The following is a 19495-nucleotide window of genomic DNA, read 5'->3' as shown; positions in this document are numbered from 1 at the left end:
ATAAGAAAACAGTGAACCAGTGCTAACAATTAGCTGTTAAAACATTTTGGGAGAATACTCTTCTACAGACTCCAGTCCATTATGGTGTCCTTTACTTGCCCAAAGCTGGAGATAGCGGGCAGACCCAGCAGAGCGTCTCAAAGATCAGTGGATTCTGGCTGCTTGGAGCAAGGGAAGCACAACCACGTCTCTTGTTCCTGCAGCTCAGCCTGCCAGCCAGGAGGGTTGTGGCCTTTCCTGAAATCTTCTTGGCCATTCTGGCTGGTTAAGGCAAAGGGAGTGGGGTTACTCAATGCTGCCAAGCACTGCTAACGTTTGGGAGAGCAACTAGTATCTTCACACATCTCTAGGCCTGCTTCTCACCAAAGGGTGGTGACTGATGGCCTTTACCAAGGCTCAGTTGCTCACTGACAAGGTAAAGTGAATGGGAATACGGTAACTGTCCAGTGCCAGGTGCAGCTGGACAGACTATTCTTGCCTCAGGCTCAAACCTGTCTTTAAAGTTGGATGGACCTGGTTAGGGAGAAGAGGGTTCTTGTGCACACTCCTGGCCGCACGTCTGGAGGCACCCCAGGACTTCACAGTAGCTGCTGCAGCAATTGACTGACATTTATTACTTCAGCAAATGAAGGAGTTTATTGAAAGGAAACATGAAATTGTCACTTAACATTTCTAATTATTAGCTGTCAATGGACATTTACAAGTTATTTTCTAGAGATCTAAGAGCACACTTCTCAGCTTGTGTTCACCATGTCCACAAAGTCCCCTGCCAATGCTGTGTATCTTTCTTGATTCATAATCCCTGAAAATTGAGCTCCTGCCCAGGAGAAATGCTCAAGCAACATCACTAGGATGTATCAACACTGCCCTGACTTTAGGCCCTGGGGAAGCAGAAACCTTGCTACGGAGTAGAGTCATAGCAGTGGGAAGCATCCATCCTCCCTTGTGTCCCTGCCATGAAGAGCACTTGAGCTGGTTTAGTGACCGGAGTTGAAGTGTTGGCCCTGTGTCAGCATGGAAAGCTGCAGGCATGGCCATAGATTGCATCGTTTGTGCTGGCTGCACTGTTATCAGATCAGATCGTTATTTATTATTATTGTAATCCCTTATTAGCAGAGGTCTCAGCAGCTTCTCTTCATCACTCAGAAGCCTAGTCAGCCCTTAACATCACATTTTTTTACAGACTTGATCAGCCATAATCCACTTACACTGGCCCTAAATTGGTTGCAAACAGAAAGGTGCATTGAATGTGACAGAGAGAGCTAAACTCCAGGAATGCCAATTCAAATGGTAGAGGCCAGGGTTATGTTCAATATCTTTTCTTTAGGTCTCCCTATGTGGCTACCTGTACCACCCAGAAGTGCTGGGACATTCAGACTTTTTCCACACCACACCATTTATTACTGGGAGCTGGGCGAGGGGGGACTCCTTGTGCAGACCTGGAGATGTGCGCATCTCCAAGTCTCCTTCTTTCTCTCAGTCCCAGGCCTGCTCCCTCAGCTCCTTCCAAGGACCACGTCAGCAGCGCTTCTGCAGCTGCCTTTCTGTTGCACCCTCCTTGTGCCAGTCTCTTGCACCCACCCTCCATCCCAAACCAAGAGACGGCGACGTGCCTGTGCCTTCTCAGGCAGAAACTCCTGCAAATTGGTGCTACGGGTCTTGTACAGGTGGTGACGCCAGGCTGCGTACTGATTTTTCTGACCTCTGGAACTTAATTGTCTCTTATGGATAACTTAAAGCAAGGCTTTGGGGAACCCACCAGCAGCAGTGATATTTGACCAAAATAAGGCATTAATTGTTATTATTAGTAACTGTTATTATCTCAGCTTCTTCAAATGAGATGGAAGCTTGGCTTGGTAATCCAATGGAATGTTTCCTCCTAGAAAATAGATAACATTTTTGGTCTGATTTTCTAAGAATACAAAGCTTACACAACAGGATTATCTATCTGTCTATCTATCCATCTCTCCCCTACCCATTTTTGAACCTACTACCCAATTTGGCAAAGGGATAAATATATTTAAATGTTTATTTCTATCTAAATTTGAAATATCTTATAGGCTGGAAAGATGGATGAGAAAATCAAATGAATGCCTCCTCAGAAAGAAAGCCTGCTCTTATTCTGTTTGATTTTGAGGCTTGTACATTGGTATCTGGGACCCCAAAGCATGTACTGCCCCAGCATCCAAGAGTTAGGGGACAGGCAGAAGCTGGCAGTACTGAGGGGACTGTGTGGCAAGGGAGAAGGTGAGTTACTGCACTAAGGTGTATCCAGAAATAAGGACAAAAATCTGTAGAAACCTGTAGAAGCTTTACCAGTCTTGCTGCTCTCAAAACAGCCTTTTTTTTTTTTTTCAGTCACCTAAGACCATTCACTTTGGCTGCACAGCCATTATTTGGAAATTTCCGTATCGCCTCATACAGGGACATCTTCTGCTGCAGGTCCAATAAATCAGACTTGCTCCTCATGGTCTCTGTGAAGGCGCCGGGCCCAGTTCTCACACTAAACCCAGAGTGGTAAACGGTTTCTTCTTTTTCCTTTTATCCAGGCAAACCATTTGCTGGAGGTCAGTCACTGCCTCGTACCACACATCCGTAATTTTATTTGTTCTTTTACTAGCTCCTTGGACAAATAAAAACAGATTCCAATGACAGATTCCAGTGGAGGATTTACCAATTTATTTACACAGTGCATTGGGCTTGATAGGGGATTTTTATCACCTTGGCCAAAGCTGGCAGGCTGTTTCGCCACGGCCTTTCTGAAAGAACACTTGCCCTGTATCCCGGCACCTCTTTTTCTATGGGGTCGAAATGCTGCTGCTAGCAATGATGGGCGTTGGTGGAGCTGCAAGGGCACCCACAACTGCAGCAGTGGGGAAGGTTGAAGCTAGAGCAGGTGGGTCTGCAGCCACCTCTGTGCAGAGCAGAGTACTTTAAAAGAAAAGGAGGTGGGGAAGGAGCAAAGAAGCCAGCACAGGAGGCTGGACAGCTGAGTGTGTTAAAAGCAGGGCTGGAGCTCTGTGTTGGCTGAGTCACTGAAGACCCAGCCTAGTGTCTGAAACAGGACCGTAGAACCCCTCAGGTACTTTTGACAGTGGCGATGTGCAGCACGGACACTCATGCTTGACCAGGCCTTGCACTGAACCCCCTTCTCACCTCTGAAAGGGCTGCCTTTTCCCAGGGCAGAATGCATGCATACGCATGTATATGTATATATTCAAGCATGCACGTGTGCTATGGAGAGTCTGTGCCTCTTGTATCTGGAGAAGGGACAGGGAGCGTGACCACTAAGCTGTACTCTCTCATGCCTTTCGCTACCATTAAAGAAAGGCTTAACTACAAAGAAAGGAGTGGGAGAAGAACAGCCTCCTCCTTCACAGCTTTGCCCAGCAGAAAAGGCTGAGGCTGAACTGATTAGTCCTGTCACAACAAGCATGGGTCAGATCCAGGTTTAATGCGGACAGAGAATTAAGCCTTAATCCCCAGTGACAGGCCACTGACAGGAACTGGGAGACAGCCCTCACATCAGGAGCAGACCCTTTGCCATCTCATAATCCCCTCCTTTGAGAGCTTAGCACAGCGCTGCAGGGGCGGTCGGGGTTAGCCCCACTCCTGGTGACCATGCAGTGGAGAAGGAAGGATGGGCAGAAAGGACAGAGGACAGGGCTCACCCCTGGCGCCCTTTGCTCTGCCCACCCCTCCGCCAGCATCCCTGCGGGGTGGCCAGCCCTTCGTCCCAGCACGGCCCTCAGAGGACCCATGGGCTCTTGCTCCCTCCATGCTGCAGAGATACGGCCCTTCATCTGAGGCAGCCGGCAGCTTGCTTTTGCTGCAAACAAGTCCTGGCAGCCAGGACCAGTGCCTACTGGGGTGAGAGGGCCCCGCTCACAGCGCCCAGGATCCCCTGAGCAGTGCAGCTCCGCGGAACGAACCACCTGCACCTTCCGCCCGAGGCAAAAGGACTTCTAAAAACTAATTCCCCCAAATGAGTGCCAAAAGCTAATGAGCTTTCCTTCTCCCCCCTCCCCAAGACTTCCCCCTCCCTCTCAGGGTGCTCACGTGGCAGCCAGACTCACGGCAGCTCCTCTCTGCATATGGCCTTCCCCTGTGAGGTGCCATTTGCCAAAAATCTAGGTGGTAGGCAGGGAGGTAATGTGAGAGGCTGGATTGCCAGAAGTTGTGCTGCCCTGGGCAGGAAGGACATCTAGAGCTGCCTTTGTGCATCTCCCTGCTCCCAAAACACTCTGTGAGCCTGGGCAGAGCCTGCTTTGGGAGCTCTCTGAACAAGCTTTACCAGACCCCTGGCAAGGGGCAGAGCCCAGAACCTGCAAAGAGTAGCAATAAACTAAGGCATTTAAAGCAGGATGGGGAAATCCAAGGAGAGCAATTGCTGGACAATTGCCAGGGTCCATGGGAGACCATTGGACAGGTCAGCAAGAAGACCAGGTGAAGGAAGATATACGCTCCTCTGGACACTTCCTCCTCAAAATGAAGAGGCTGGGTGTCAGTGATCTCAGCCATTCCTCAGCCATCCCTTTTCAGGCTGTGTCACTCACCTGTCCCAAGAGCAATGCTGACCCCAGCAGGAGCAGGCATCCTGCAGCACCACAGCTCAAGAGGTCAGAATTGGACAGACAGATACAGGAGTCATCTGAGTCTGCATGAGGGATTTGGGTCCAAAGAAAACGACCGATCACCCGAGAAGCCTTGGCAGCTCATCTGCAGCTGATCCTGAAAGGCCAAACTCTGAATGCCTGGGTCTTGAACCAGCCCAGCCAGCTGAAAGTCTCCTCTGAAACACTGCTTCAGAACTCAATCCCCATCACCTCCTCCAGTCATGTTGCAGTTATCCTCAAGCCACTCAGCTGAGGAAAGTTGAGGCCACCACATTCCTATGGAAGAGAGGACTTGCCCTTTCTCCCTCTGAGCTTTGCTGGAGTACTAAGGGGGGAGTGTGTCTTGGTATTCAAAGAAACTATGCGGCTCTTCATCCTTCCCGACTGTATGCCTGGAGGGCCCCAGCACTACTGAAGGCCCACAGTTAAGGCAGAGAGAGGAAATCCACAGAGAACAAAATGCACCAAAGAGCGCCTCCAGCATCAAACGTTTCTCTGGTTCCAAGCAAGCCAAGTCTACCCTGGCATCTAGGTTTAGAGGTTTCCACCCCAGCTGTGGGTAAATGTCATTCTGGGAGCATCAATCCAGATGGTAACAAGCCTATTTCCTGGGACTCTCTCCTATTCAGCACTTCCCAAGGCTCTCAGGAAAAAGTAAAGCTTTTCAAGGTGCTGCCATCCGTAAGCCAAACTACAGAGAGGAGCACCCATGAAAGGGACAGTTCCAAGAGCAACCAGGGCTGGGACTGCTGCAGTGGGGGAATGAGTTAATTGGAGCTGGCATCCTGTCTGATCCCTCCTCCGATCCCTTCTCTCATCCTTGTTGCACTTGGATCTGAATTGGGGAAACACCCCTGCCCCAGGGGGCACCAGGACCTGCTGCTCCTGCCTTGAGGAACTGCAGAGTAGCAGGAGGCAAGAGGGAGAGACTACCAGGAAGGGATGGGCCCTGGCCCTTCCCCTCCAGGCCTGGGGAGCAAGGGATGAAGCCAGATGAGGATGCAGAGCAGAGCTCCTGAGCAGTTCCCACAGCTTTCCAGGAAGCCCCAGAAGCTAGCTGTGCACAGGATCTCCACCCTGAGCCATACCAGAGGCACCAGGCCAAGTCTGTTCAACACCATCCTCTGCCCCCCACCAAATGGCTGCTTGCTCGAGCCTGTGTTCCTGCAACCCTTCTGCTTCCACTTTACCCTCATACCAGTCACTCCCACCCAGACCTGTCCCTCTGTTTTATTACTATTTAGCTCATCAATGAAGAAACACCTGTGAAGTGTTCACAGCTGAGGCTCAAATCTGCACAGATGCATGGCAGTGTTAGTACTGTCCGTTTTTTTCCTCATGCTTTGTGTGCTTTGCAATTTGTCAGTTTTGGTCTCCATTGTACTGGTAAAGCTGCACTCTTGCTCAGTAACTCTGCAGAGGGTAAAACGAATGCCTCTCAAGTTGTATGTACAAAACGCTCAGTAGATGCACCTTGACAGTGCATCTTGCTCCTTATTCCCTCTGTGCTACAAGCTTGTATTCAAGCATCTCCTCCTTAGACCAGAAGGATCTGAGTTGCCGTGTTTGTAGCCAGGCACAGCAGGGAGATGCATAACAAACCTCCTCTGCTCAGGTCTCTTTGGATATGACCTTCTGGTCACTCTAGCAATTTATACAGCAGTAGTAGGGTGTCCCCATGGGACTTCCTTGTCTTTGCCACATTTTGGCTTCATTGGGAATCCGAGAGTAATTTGCATCAGGATGGATTAGTGAAAGAAGTGTTATTAATAAATGTTTTCACACTGACTTCTTGCCCCAAGTGTGATCCCCACCGCACAACATCCTCTCCAGGAATCTGCACAGATACTTCTCATGGCCCGACCTGCATGAGACGTGTTGGCTAAGACTAAGGGCATTTTCCCTCACAGAGCGCACTATGTCAGGCAAAAGAACTGGCTGACCCTGTTGAACAGACTGGCCTACACAGCAGAACAACTTTTAGATTGAGATGATTACAAGACTTGATTACTGGAGGTTTCAAAACACAAGTTACCCAAATACCTGGATCTGTGTGTTAATACAGAGCCTGTAGGTTCCTGTGGCTTGGGAGACAGAAACAAAAATTTTAAACTCTTTAAATTCACAAGAACTATGGGTCTAATGAAGAACTACAGCACATCTGTTTATATACACATGCACACACATGCAATTTTCCATTCACCAAGAAGAGCAGTAGATTAGACTGAAGGATGGTACCAGGTGTAATTGATTCAATGCCTGAAGTCCCCCTTTTCTTCTACCTCTTTATTTTCCTCAGAGTAGGGAAATCTGAAACCTGGATAAAGCCATTGCAGGCTATTTGAAAAATGCAAACACACACTGTATCAGGAGAGGGTTTAAAGTGCACACTTTTATTTTCTATTACAAAGGCTAAAAGAAGCAGGTTTGGTTTTTTTTATTTAAGAACAAAACCAAAAATGTTGTTAAAACATCTACATTATTATCCCGATACTAGACCTTATGAAAGATACTAAGTTTTTTTTTTAATAGTAAAGCGTGGTATTCTTAAATTATATTAATACAAAGACATATTAAAGGACTCAAAATCATTACTACCTAGCTCAGAACTGCAGCATCCCCTTGCTATCTTCTCCTTTCACTTGCTAAAACCCATCCACTTTTGACATACAAAATTTCATATAAGCTAAGTAGGGTATCTTTTGCTTTTTTTCTTCCCCCCGTAAAGGTCAGGTTAACCCCAACACCAGTGTCACATAAATCCCTCCCAGGATATGTGAAAGGATTTTTACTATAAGAACTTCAGCTTTTAACAAGCTGAGCTAAACCAAAGTCTCTATTTTGTGCGAGTATATATGTGGATATTTTAAGGGATATGAGATTTTCTTCTAAAGCTATAAAATTAAAGCATGACTTCTGTTGTTAATTACCCTCAGATTTGGTTCTGCGTTGTAAAATTTTCCTCTCCCCTTACATGAATACAGAAAAGGGAGAGTTACTGCAGGGTCTCACAAATGCACCACTAAAGCAGTCCTACAACTTACTTCAGGTTTAATTGCTGTAGAGCTGTTAGCACTGAGCATTTCTGGTGAGAGTACATAACATGCCAAAGAAAATCCCCTTGACTTGATAAAGTGAGCCTAGGAAGCCAAGTGTGAAGCTTCCTGCCGTTCACAATGTCCCTTTAAATAACATAAGCAAAGACTTACCATTAAAACTTTATTCACAAGCTTAGCAGTATAATACTCTTTCACTGAGATGGGACTGCAAGAACATCCCAGGGGCTTTCAAAAGTATGAACAGGGAAACCTGTCCCATCTCAGAATTTATACCTATCTATATAAAACCCTCCCCTCTTTAATAACTCCCTTTCCCTAACCCAAATAAAAGTCTTCATATTTAAACTGAAGATGCTGCGTTTCCTTGCCCGAGTCCTTTTCCTTTACCCTCATTAAAAAGATTCCTTCGATACCACACACATATAATATTATATAGAGCAATATATTTAATACCTGTGTATATATGCTTTATGGGAGGGGTCACATATATACACACTAAAACAAGTCTGATGACAAAGTACTGCAAGACCACAGACCAGGTTATCATATCAGGGAAAACAAAAAGAGATACTCAATGCAACACCCATGACCGTGGGCCTCCCTCACCTCAGGCATGCTCGTCCTCCCCTCATCTTGGCCCCACTCCAAACCTCTGTCAGCGTGGGGTGGAGGGCCTGATGAGCACCTGATGTCTCCGGGAGACAAGGAGAGGGGACAGCAACCCGCTTGGTAACCTAAACAAGTTATCGTATTAGAAATCACGGTGCAGCAAATGCTAGAGTGACACTAGAGATGTGGATTTGTCTTAAAAATAAAAACACATTCCAACATTCCCCAATCTGGATTCACTTCCTTGGCATCTCTGTCCAAGAACAACAGAACACGATAATCCCCGAAGCTGATGCCTACTTCCTCCTCCCAATCTCTCACAGTTTATAAAGTTGGCCAGTTCAGCACAAAGAGCACTAGGAGAAGGTACAATCCAGACAGCTACAACAAAGGGCAAAGGAGAAAATACAGCACCTGTCCGCTCAAAAACTGTCGTGCCTGGCAGTGCTATGGGCAATAAGGATCCTTCCACATCTCTTCCTTCTCCTGCACACTGTCAGATGTGGGAATAACCACTTCCCTCTTCTCATGAATTTATCATAAACCACCAGTATATGAGCAGATGTTACAGTCCTGGCCCCTTCCAGTCCAGACCCCAAAGTGTTGTACAGCCAAGAAGGGAAGCTCATACTACACCAGTAAACACCATCCACATTTCACAAGAGAGGAAACAAGCTCAGAGGCAGCAGCTTCTCTGGAGCACATAATATCACTGGAAAGACCCAAGACCAGAATGCAGCTCACCCTGCTCCTGGGCCATAACTGCTCTGGTGGAGCTGAGGCAGATACCTGGAGGCTGGTTTAGAAAGCTGCCAGCTGCCTCCACAGCATCTGCATATTTCCACATCTGCCCTCTCTTGAAGCTGGGGATCCCAAAGATATTGGAGCAGGGAGGGAGAAAAGGAGAAAAGGGACCCAGCATTGCCAAACCACCACACAATACATGGCCAGATTGTATTTGCTATGGATACAGCACTGCCAACCCCGAGGGCTCTGAGCTCAAAGTCCTGGGAGACTCCATACAAAAAGACATGGCCCACAAATGCAGAGGGGGAGATGTATTTGTGTTTGAGCAGATGGTGCCATCCATGCATACAAAACTGCAGAGCACCATCAGGCTGCAGTCAGAGAGGAGAGGGAAGCTCAAGATAGGACACATTTACTGCTTACAGGATGGGACTGCCAGAAAGAACAAGGCCGGCATATGGAGAAGTATTGCCTCTCACTGCTGCCTTTATAAAAGCCAAAAGTCCTGGCCCAGAGTTCCCTGTCGGGGCTGGCCTGTTTCACCACAGAGCATACGTCAGGTGGGACAGGAGCAGGCGCACAGCTGGGTCCTGCTGTGCCACTTGCCCTCTGCCCACAGCTATGGTCCCTGCCTGGGGCCGTATCCTGGCTCCCTCTCCCCACCGCTGTGCTGTGTGCCTGCCAGCTCCCAGTCCCGGCTCAGAGAAGGAGGGGGCTGCACCCATAGCCCCAGCACCCATAGGTGACTTCCAGTTGGATTCCCTGCAGCAAAGCATCGCTAGAACCAAGCCCTCCGTGTTAGACCCATGCTGCTCAACAGTGTCCTTTTAAATGGATTCCTACCCAGTTCCTCTGGCAGTGCAGGAACAATGCAGCTCTAAATAACCAGTTACACACACACACACACACACACACACACACACCATTTAAAGAACAAGAAGGGAACCCCATTACCTCCCTCCCTCTCTTCAGGACAGAAGCTGACAGAGAAATACAAGCTCCTTTTGGTTACAGCCTTTTTACCTGACTGATATTCCAGTGTGGAGTACAGTGACACAGTGTGTCAGTCTCCACTACACCTTCTAGATGGCTTCAGACTTATTTGGACCAGTCACATCAGCCAAAAAACCAAACCAAAACTACCAACCCCAGATACCTGCTACATATTTGAGAAAGATACCTAATGAGGGGTCATCAGTTTGCTTTCTGGATATAGTCAATCAAAACAGACTAAAGTCACCTACCATTAAGTTCCCACTGCTGCAACACTGCAGCACACCGTTGCTTTTAGCTGCGCTCTACACCAAATGGCTGATACCTTCCTCAGCTCCAGCTCATGCCTCAGGGGAACACATACAATAGGGGCTTACGCCTAGATGTTTTAAGCCAGATCTAGTGGCTTCCCTCCTCTATATCTCAGTTCCCAGTTCTTCTGGTACTGAACTCCCAGGAGAGTGGGCCAGTTGCAGCCATGTAAATGGGGCTTGCTCTGCAGCTCTGAAAAAAGGAGCACATGAACTTCATGGTCACCCTTTTACCAGATGTCTAGCCCTTTCTTTCAGCTTTCCCTCCCTGTTTGTCCTCCTCACCTCTGCAGCCACACTCTGAATTGAAGGGCAGGGGAATGACAAGGAAAAATTCTCCAATTCACACCCTAGTACAAACAGAATTAATTCCTTAAATAAAGGACAGAGAAAACAGAAAGATGGAGAGGAAAAAGAATTGTGGGGGGTAAGAGAGAGAAAATGGAACATGAACTCAGCAAGCCTGGCGTTCGCTGGCCAAGGAGAACCAAATTCACGATTTCATTCACCACTAATAAATCATCGTCTCGTAATCTTAAAACAAAAGAAAAGTTCTCTTTGCGAGATATGGATCTCACTCTCCCTGCTACCACCACTCTCAGAAAACCCGCCTCGTGTTTCTCCAGCTGACAGGCTTCCCCTAACTCTTACTATACACCATCCCGCAATAGGAAGTTGTATTTCCCGAAGTCGTCATCCCTGGGGCAGAGCAGCATGTCCTTGCGGGCTTTGGCCAGTTTCTGTTTCAGCACCTCTCTCCGGTCTAGCCACTCCGTCAGCTCATCTTGGCCATGAGCATAACGACACTCTTCTCCTTCAGGGCAGGCCTTGCTCTTCTGAAACCTGCCAGTACAAGGAGTGCCTTTCAGGAGGCTACCCCTGCCAAGGGCAGGGCTTTGAGTTCCCCGTGTGTGATGCTCAAGTGCATCCCGCCAAAACATGCTGCAAACTGTCCCTTCTAAGGGAGAAATGATTCTCCTACAACCAGTGTGCAGCCAGCAGAAGGCAATATGGAGGATGGGCACAGAAATAGGGCAGTGAACAGTCTATGGGGGGATTTAGTCAACAGAAAGGATGTGAGCTAGAACCGGACCAGCAGGCATGAGAAGAAACAACTACACAAGAGAGGAAATGCTATGTAACTCTAAACAGCCACAGCCTTCTCTCTAACCAAAATGGCATTTCTAGCCATCACAAGCCTTCTGAAGACACCTTAAGGCACTGATTCAGAGGGTGTGAAACATTCGAACCATTTAATAAAGCACCTGGGATTCCCCCAAGAACTGGGCCAAACAGACTCTGTTTAGACTGAGAGAGATGAGAGCATCCTGGCAACAGAGGGCACAGGTGCAGACATGAAGTTCTCTCTCATTTTCTAAAGACACATGCTCAGGGATTTCTTTTTTTTTTTTTTTTAAACCATCAAGTAGTGTGGCTGAGCATCTCTGGGATCCAACAACATAACCTCTCTGTTACCCCAAACTGGCAGCTTGTCCCACCATTCCTCCAAGCTGAAGTCCCTGGGGACTCCATGGGAGAGGGAGGAGGAGGAGGAGCAGGAGGGGGAGGAGGAGGGATGATGGAGGCCCTGGGCCTGTCCCCACCTTCCCTGCAGCAGCGGCATGCAAGGAAAACAAGGCAGCACGTGCGGTACCTTTCGCAGAGCCGGAACTCGCCCATGGGGAAGCGGTAGTTCCAGCAACTGGAGTCACTGTCTGAGGTGAAGACCTTCTCCTTGTGCTTCTCCGACTGGATGTGCTGCTGCCATTGCTTCTTGCTGTTGCTGTTCTTCCCGCAGAGCCAGCAATGGTAGCCCATCTAATCGGTGCAGACATGCCAAAGCACCAGTCAGTGCATTAATATTCACGCTCATCGGCCTTCCCCATGTTGGCATTCCCTCTCCCTCGTTCCTCCCACAGCACCTTGGATGCTCCACTCAGTCTATGGCCTCCCGTGCTTCCCTGCAACGTCATCTTCAGGGGCATCATGCTGCTGCTAATGGGGAGCAGAAGAGGTGCTCTGTTTAGGCCTATCTACAGTTCAAACTAAGCTTCAGAGGACAGGACAGCTCAGTAAACTGACATAGTCCATAGGGTCCAGCTGCAGAGCACTGGCAATACAGAACTCCTCAGAAGCACGAGCCCTTACGCTGGCCACTATCCCTGGGCTCAGGAGACACATCTGCATCCAGATTTCCCAGGCCTCTGTGCTCTGTGCTCCAAGCCTCCCCCTCTTTTCTAACAGACCAGCAATGGCTTTGCCAGCTTTCCCAAGAGCAAGCAGTAACCCTGGGAAGAGGCTGGGCCCATGCAAATGGGAATCTCAGGTACACTTCTACAGACTCCAGGATTAACAGAAAAGCCTCTGCAGAGCCTTGCTGAGCAGGTCAATCCCTTCCCACCTCATCTGTGCTGCCCTTGCTGTGCTGCTCCTAGCTGTCAATTTAACCTATACTAGCACAAACCCTTTCCCAGGAGAGGAACTCAGTCCCTGCTAGCAGCACAAGAGAGGTGCAAGCTGGCAGCACTGCCAGGGAGGAAGGACAATAGATCAGCTATTACCATGATGTCAGCATAGTCGGTGGGCATCTGGATTTGTTTCTCCCCTTCTCGAGACGTGAGTGGTGTCCCCTCTCCAGGCTTCCCAGGATTGTGTTTCTTTAGCCACATGTCATAGGTCTGCTGCATATCTAGTACTGCACAAAGGCGACCCGTGAAGTCACTCAGACAACCTCTCGCACTGTGCACAAACTACAAGAAAAGGACGAATACTGGGGCAACCCTTCCCTCCCCTCTCCAGTGCAGCAGCACCTGCAATCAGAGTGAAGGTCTATGCTCAGAAGGCCCAGTGTCACCTCCTCAAATGAGGACCATGGGGAGAGGAGCCAAATTCACAAAGCCTGGCCAGGGGAGGTGTCATCTGTGAGTTGAGGGGCAACCATAATAGCAGCTCGCACAAAGTACTCAAGAAGGAGGGAATGCACTTCAAGATCTCCATGGACTTCAACCTATAAGGTGATTCTCAATCAAGAATCACCTGGCTCTGCTTGACCTCAGTAGACATCTCACTCCAGCCACAGCAAGGCATTAGGGTGGATCTGGATCCATCCCTTTCCTCCATGCCTATGGTTCATCCACAGCACTCAAGAGGGAGGAGAGCCCATATGCGAGCTAGCTACAGGAAGTGTTAAGGAGGGGAGGAGGGCCCAATGTTAGCCTGTCCCAAGTTCACAGTCTGCCCAGAAAAGTGCAGTCAACATCTCTTGGTGCTTTTGGTTTAAGACCCACTCAGAATGCTAGTGGAAAGGTAAATTTTGGCTGGAAGCTTTGCCTACATGTTTGCCTTTCCAAGATCAAGATCAACTTGTGAGAAAGGCTAGGGAAACACAAAGTGGTTGCAAACAGCAATGTGATGCTGTAAGTGCAATGCGTTAGTGATTTACTCCTCGCTAAATGGGTAATTGAGGAACTCAAAGCAATGGGGGATAATTAATGCAAATTCCCCCAAAATGACAACGTTGTCATTTGAAGATTCACCCTTCTGCTTAAGGAACACACCCAGACTGGTCTGATGTGCTTGAAAGGCTTCAGCAACAGAAAGACTTGAAATGTACCAAATAGAAACATGTGGCCCAGCAGAGAGAAAGACATCCTCCACCTAAGCACAAAACCCAACCTCAGGGCAGGCCTGAGATACTTCAGATTTTTCAGGATCTCCCAACAGAGATAGATGACCACCTGGACAACTGGGCACTGCAAAAAAGTTTTTTCCCCCCAGCTTGCTGTTGGCCTGAATAAACAAGGATTGCTGACAGAGAGCTGGTGGTTCTTCCACCAGCCCCATCACTGCCTGCACAGGCACAGAGCTCCATGGGGCCCAGCTGATGTTGGAGCAACTGAAGCAATTTCAGGGAACTGCCAGGGCAACAGTTTGAGGCCTTGCCTTGAGAGGAGTGGGATCATGGGATCCTGAGGAGGACGACTGTGACCTGGGTGTCCCCCCAGGTTTTTCCCAAAAGGTAAGTTGAAGGCCTGTGTAATTAATTTCAGAGAGGCTTCTCCACAAAGGCACCACCCAACAATGTTCTCATTCAGGATCTCAAATCCACCCCTTTGCATACAATGCCATGAGCAGGGAGTGCTGCAGCCCAGGAGCAAGGGATATGATCAGAACTGGGCAAGAAAGCCAAGAGAGATACATGCCAGACAAGAAAGATACAGGAGTAGCTACAGGTCAGGACTAGTGCTTTGGTGGAGCTCCAGATGCATCCAGGCCTGGGACAGTACAGGCAACAGGAGGGATGGCACAGGGTGGATTTGCAAAGTCGCAGAAGAGGGAGGGCAGCAATGGAGCAATGCAAGACGTGGAACTACCCTAGACCCAGTGTATGGGACTGAAGATATATATAGGCATGTTTGAGAGAGAAGCAGCTCTAAGCTACTGTAGACAGACCTTTACCATAATCCCACCTAAGTCTGGCGTACCAGGAGCTCTGTCTGGCTCAGCCTCTGTAGTCAACAATGTGCCTTAACAGATCCTGCATCCACTGCCCAAATGTTCTCTTTCCCTCTCCCCAAACTCCTTGATGCATGTTTCCCCCACTCACTTTTATTTTCCTTCATGAAGGTCCACATGTCTCTCTCCTCAGGGCTGTGGGCAAAGGAGCAGTTGCCCACATACTGGCATTTCCTGCCATTTTGTGCATGGATACACAACTGTCAAAAGACAAAAAACAAAATTCAGGGTTCGCATAAACCCTCCTTGTTAGAGGGATGGAAGGAAAATGGGTTCAAAAAACCAGCAGGGGTGTGAAATTGCACACAGGAGAGGAAGCAAACAGGACACATCATACATCATCAACTCATGCTTCTTTTCCTGAACCTCCTGATGACACAAAAGGTAAGATTTCCCTATAAACACACAGGCAGCTCAGTTTGGCATCTGGCCTCTCCTGGGGCACAGTTAGCTTAGTAGTGGTCCCGGGGGAGATAGCAGGGTGCAACTGGATTGACCCAACAGTGTCTCCTGCTGGTCATGTTGCTGATCCCCAAAGGGGACTCATTCTCCAACTACCTCCAACCTGGTAAAGAGTGCCCTTAGGGGGTGTTTAGACCCCACAACCACACACACCACAACTTTGCCTCACAGTTCCCAACAGCCTCATTGCTAGGGAAAACAAGAAGCTTTCCAAATATCCTATTTACTTGTCATCTGTCCTCCTCCACTTCTTTCACCAGGTAGGACAGAAGTGTAGACACCAGCTGGCCCATGTCAACTGGAAAGAGGAGACAACACTCTTCTTCTCTGGCTGGGGCTGGGTGGGAGCTCCGGCAACCCGCCTTTGCTGCATGATCTGCAACCCACCTGCTGGTCATATCTCCTACTTCAGCAGCTATTAATAACTGTATCCTGCTCAAATCTGCTCCCCCCCTTCCCAGCTTCTAACAACAGGCCTGCAACTGCAGAGCACTCAAGGCTTCACACAGGGCCTTGTGCCTGCACATGGATTAAGTGACAGCAGACCCCTTGTGGTAGGAGGGAGAGCAGCTTTCTCCTTTTAGGGAGAAAGGAAAAGAGAGGACAAGAGAAATTATCAATTACCACATTCTGGGCTGGGGTTGGATATCTGTAGTTTTCCTCACAGCATATGGCTTTTTGCTGAGTTCTTAATTTTGCTTTCAAAATACATTGTGAGCAAGTTTCACAATTAACAGCAGAACAGCCACAGCAAAAGCAGGGATTGGCTTCTCTCAAGTGCCCTGTCTTGCCTCTCATCCACATTGAGAAACCCTGACCTGAGGGGAGACTTAAATCTTGTTCCCAAACCCTGTGCCAGCCAGTTATTGAGATGCTGACTGCATTATCAGCAGCGCCAGAAACTTGTGTATGTGCACAGAGTGGTTTAAACAAGTGCTGCTCCTTTTCATGCTCCACCCCTGTTGCTGGATGTGTTTGCAATCTTGCTGCCTTCAGTTTGTCCTTGCCTCCCACCTCAGCCAACACTTGCCTGCTTCTCTGCCAGGTCTACAAGAAACCTGCCCTCAAAGTGCTGTGCCATGCTGGGAGAGAAGGAAAAGGGGCACCCAGCTGCGTAGGACGAGGGTCTTACGTCATATTGCTGTGGGAAGTTGCGGATGGAAGGCAGTGGTCGGACAGACACCCACTTCTTCTTTGCTTTGGACATCACCAGCAGAACACGACGTTCCTTTGTCCAACTAAAGAAGAGAGAATAAATCAAGAGAGGAAAAGGAAGGGTAGAACAAGGTTCTGTTTTCCTCAGAGACCCTGAATATTCAAAGATGACCAAATTCTCTAGCCCAGCTTGTCCACACCACTATCTGGCTGCTCCTAAACATTCACGTGTGCGGCAGAGAAGTCAGCAGAAGGGTGTTTTAGGAGGATTTCTCCCACTATTTCTCGCATATTTCCTGGAGTATCTCTTCCCATAAAGCCACAAAAGGATTCCTCTAACTGTTGCGTGACATTACCGCGTGGTACTAAACAACTGCATTCCACTCTCTGACATAGCCAATTCTTGTGTAATCAAGTCCATGAAAAACATCTGGGAATATTTTCTGCTTGCAAGGTGCAGTAGAAATGCAAGTTATGACAAGCACTGTCTTATTAACAGGTGCCAGCAAGTACTAATTCTCCTGCAGCACTAGCAAGGGATCAGAAGGGGATACCCTGGCCAAAAAACCCAGCTCTATTCAGCAGTTGCAAAGAGGTATTATCTTCCCTTTCCAGGAAGCGATCCTCCCCATCTCACTTCCTCCAGCAACTGCTGTTTCTCTCTCTTTTGAATTATAGGTCTTATATTTGCAATAAGACTCTAGACAGCATTTGTGGCTTGGGTTATGGGAAGTGAAATCCTGTAAACCCTTAGGAAACTAATTTAAAAGGAAGTAGAATGCCTTGAATCATCACTAATAGCAAGATGACAGACATCTTCAAACAGCAAGGAGTATAAACAAGAGCAGAGGAGAACTGTCTTAAGTGATCTTGCTGAGAAGAAATGATAGAGCTGGAAAAAAAGGGAACTGCAGGAGTTAGACTGAAAGTGCCAGGAGCAACAGTCTAGCTGTAATGCGTCATGCACAATGCTGGCAACAAATATCACCCTGAGCACGGAGAGGCTGCTAGAAAACCTCACAGGCTCTTCCAAAAAGGCCAAATGAAGCCCCGGAGAACATACGGGGAGAAATTCCTGACCTTAAGGAGGGGTGGAGGGAACAAGTTGCATTGCTCACCAGTGGGGGGCTTTGGCACTACAGTACTTGAGGTCTTTATCTGGCTCCACCAGCTGTCCGTTCCTCCAGCACTGGCCACACACAAATTTCATCTGGAGGTCAAAGGTGCTCGATGTGGGAGCCCGGGTGGAAGCCTGGAAAAGAGAACTACCACCTCAGATGAACAGAGCCAAGCTGCACCCCCCAAACAGCAGCTTCCAGCACACGCATGTGCCAGCAACCAGATATCTGTCTCCCCAGTGACACAGCAGAGCTTTCCTTCGCCAGTGTTAGCTGGTGGCCCATCAAGATACCAGACTGGAGCAAAACCACTCCTTGCTTCAGCATTTCTTGGTTTTTGACATTTGGCCAATGGTGCAGTCAGCCTGGCAGCTTCAAGCACTGACCAGGCTTGGTTTTAAAACCCCTGCAGTGTATCTCCATGTACAGACAAGCTCTGCGAGACTTTCCTCAGTGCTTCACCCCTATTCTCCTGCAGGGAGAGCAATTCACATTCCCCTCACTCTCCCTGGAGAGTGCCCAAAGGAGCACCTGATGGAGGAAGCCAGACCATACCACAGCATAGGATCCACCTCTCCTGCTTTTGAAGCAACAGGCTCACGTTACAGCTAGCAGTTGACACTTAAATATTTAAGTCTGAGCTGGGTCCTCAGAGCTGACTCCTCAAAGCCCTTTCTGGGCAGGTTTCCACCCCTCACAGTTCCTTTGCACTGTATTACACAGTCACGGTTAAGTCATGATCTCTAGACAAACATGCAACCTGTAATTCACATACTTCATGCTCTCTTGGCCACTTAACTTTATTGGCCTTCTCTCCGTCCCTGTGAAAAGGCTGTTTTGGGATTAATAGTCACAGATTGAGGAAAAAGGAGTGAATCCTTTATCACCACTGCCTCGCATTTTCTGGGCAAATCTCTGGAAAGTCATTTACATTTTGTACCACTATCAGAAGACATAAAAGTCTAAAACTGCCGCAAGGCTAGTGTCTCCAGGTCATTTCCAAACCAAATAGCAAATCTGACTGGAAGCCACTGACCCCAGGCACAGGAGGGTGTGGATATAAGCAAGGGTGAAGGGTGAGGGTACAAGCAAGAAACCACAGCCTAAAAGAACATCGTGCTGTTGGAGCAGACCATGAAGCCCAAAGGTTACATACTAGTAAAACAGCTCTCTGCCTGTCACCAGATAAGCAGCCCACACCAGCTGCCATGCCTTGGCTTCTCACCCTACGCATCTTATAAAGAGCAGACAGGCAAACCATGTCCCTGAGGAGCAGGCTTCTGCCACTAATTGATTAGCAGCAGTGTGAATCTTATGTACATCATCTGGCAAAGGAAAAACAGCAAGCACAGGATGGTGCACAATTAAATCATCTCCCAGGAAAGGCTACATAAGCTCTCAACTACCACTCTGCATCCTCCAGACCCAGTCTTTTAAAAAAGCAGATCTGACAAACAAAGGATCCTCCACCATGGTGAAAAACTAACCAGAGACTTGAGCTTTAATTGTGTTGACTACATGAGGCCATCACTGCTCCAAATGTCCCAGCAAGAGGACATTTCTAGAGAACCATCAGCTCTCTTAAAAAGCACCAGCAATTCCAGCCTATTCACCTGCAAGACACCTTTCTGGTGGCAACTGACACGTGATCCAGCTCGTCTGTCACCTTTCACCAATGCTGGCAACCAATAAAAACACAAAGCTGCAGGTTGAGCAGGGTTGAGACCTGGGATATTGCAGAGGGCAGCAAGCCTCACCAAAAATGTATTTACAGGGTGCCTCTCTTTCAAACACATGGCCTTCGAAAAGTGGTTTTAATCTCCACTTAGTCTCCAAAGAAAATTATTCTACAACTCAATGGCTCCAGAAGGCACCACAGATCAGAGATCAAGAAAGTGTTTCTCAGGTAA

General features: G+C 48.3%; 1 protein-coding gene across 10 annotated transcripts in view; it reads right to left on the bottom strand.

The window, feature by feature from the left end:
• Window positions 1-17: 17 nt before the first annotated feature.
• The window catches only part of ZC3H7B (zinc finger CCCH-type containing 7B), a 55647-nt gene continuing 36169 nt past the window's right edge, over window positions 18-19495 (bottom strand). For 7 of the 10 annotated variants that reach the window (XM_026065037.1, XM_026065034.1, XM_026065035.1 and 4 more), the window contains exons 18-23: window positions 17586-17719; window positions 16445-16550; window positions 14942-15050; window positions 12897-13030; window positions 11990-12153; window positions 6983-11178 (exon numbers count right to left, since the gene is read on the bottom strand). In XM_026065037.1, the coding sequence (XP_025920822.1) occupies window positions 10986-11178; window positions 11990-12153; window positions 12897-13030; window positions 14942-15050; window positions 16445-16550; window positions 17586-17719 (840 nt within the window). In that variant the 3' untranslated portion in view covers window positions 6983-10985. Of the gene's footprint in view, window positions 262-614; window positions 1880-6982; window positions 11179-11989; window positions 12154-12896; window positions 13086-14941; window positions 15051-16444; window positions 16551-17585; window positions 17720-19495 lie in introns of those variants that run through there. The other 3 variants (XM_026065040.1, XM_026065041.1, XM_026065042.1) reach the window with 3 other exon arrangements.

This window comes from Apteryx rowi, unplaced genomic scaffold (genome assembly GCF_003343035.1).
Source record: "Apteryx rowi isolate R43461 unplaced genomic scaffold, aptRow1 scaffold_223, whole genome shotgun sequence".
NCBI classification, from domain to species: domain Eukaryota; kingdom Metazoa; phylum Chordata; class Aves; order Apterygiformes; family Apterygidae; genus Apteryx; species Apteryx rowi.
The sequence above is the reverse complement of the archived record's forward strand: the minus strand, read 5'-3'. Positions and strand labels throughout refer to the sequence as shown.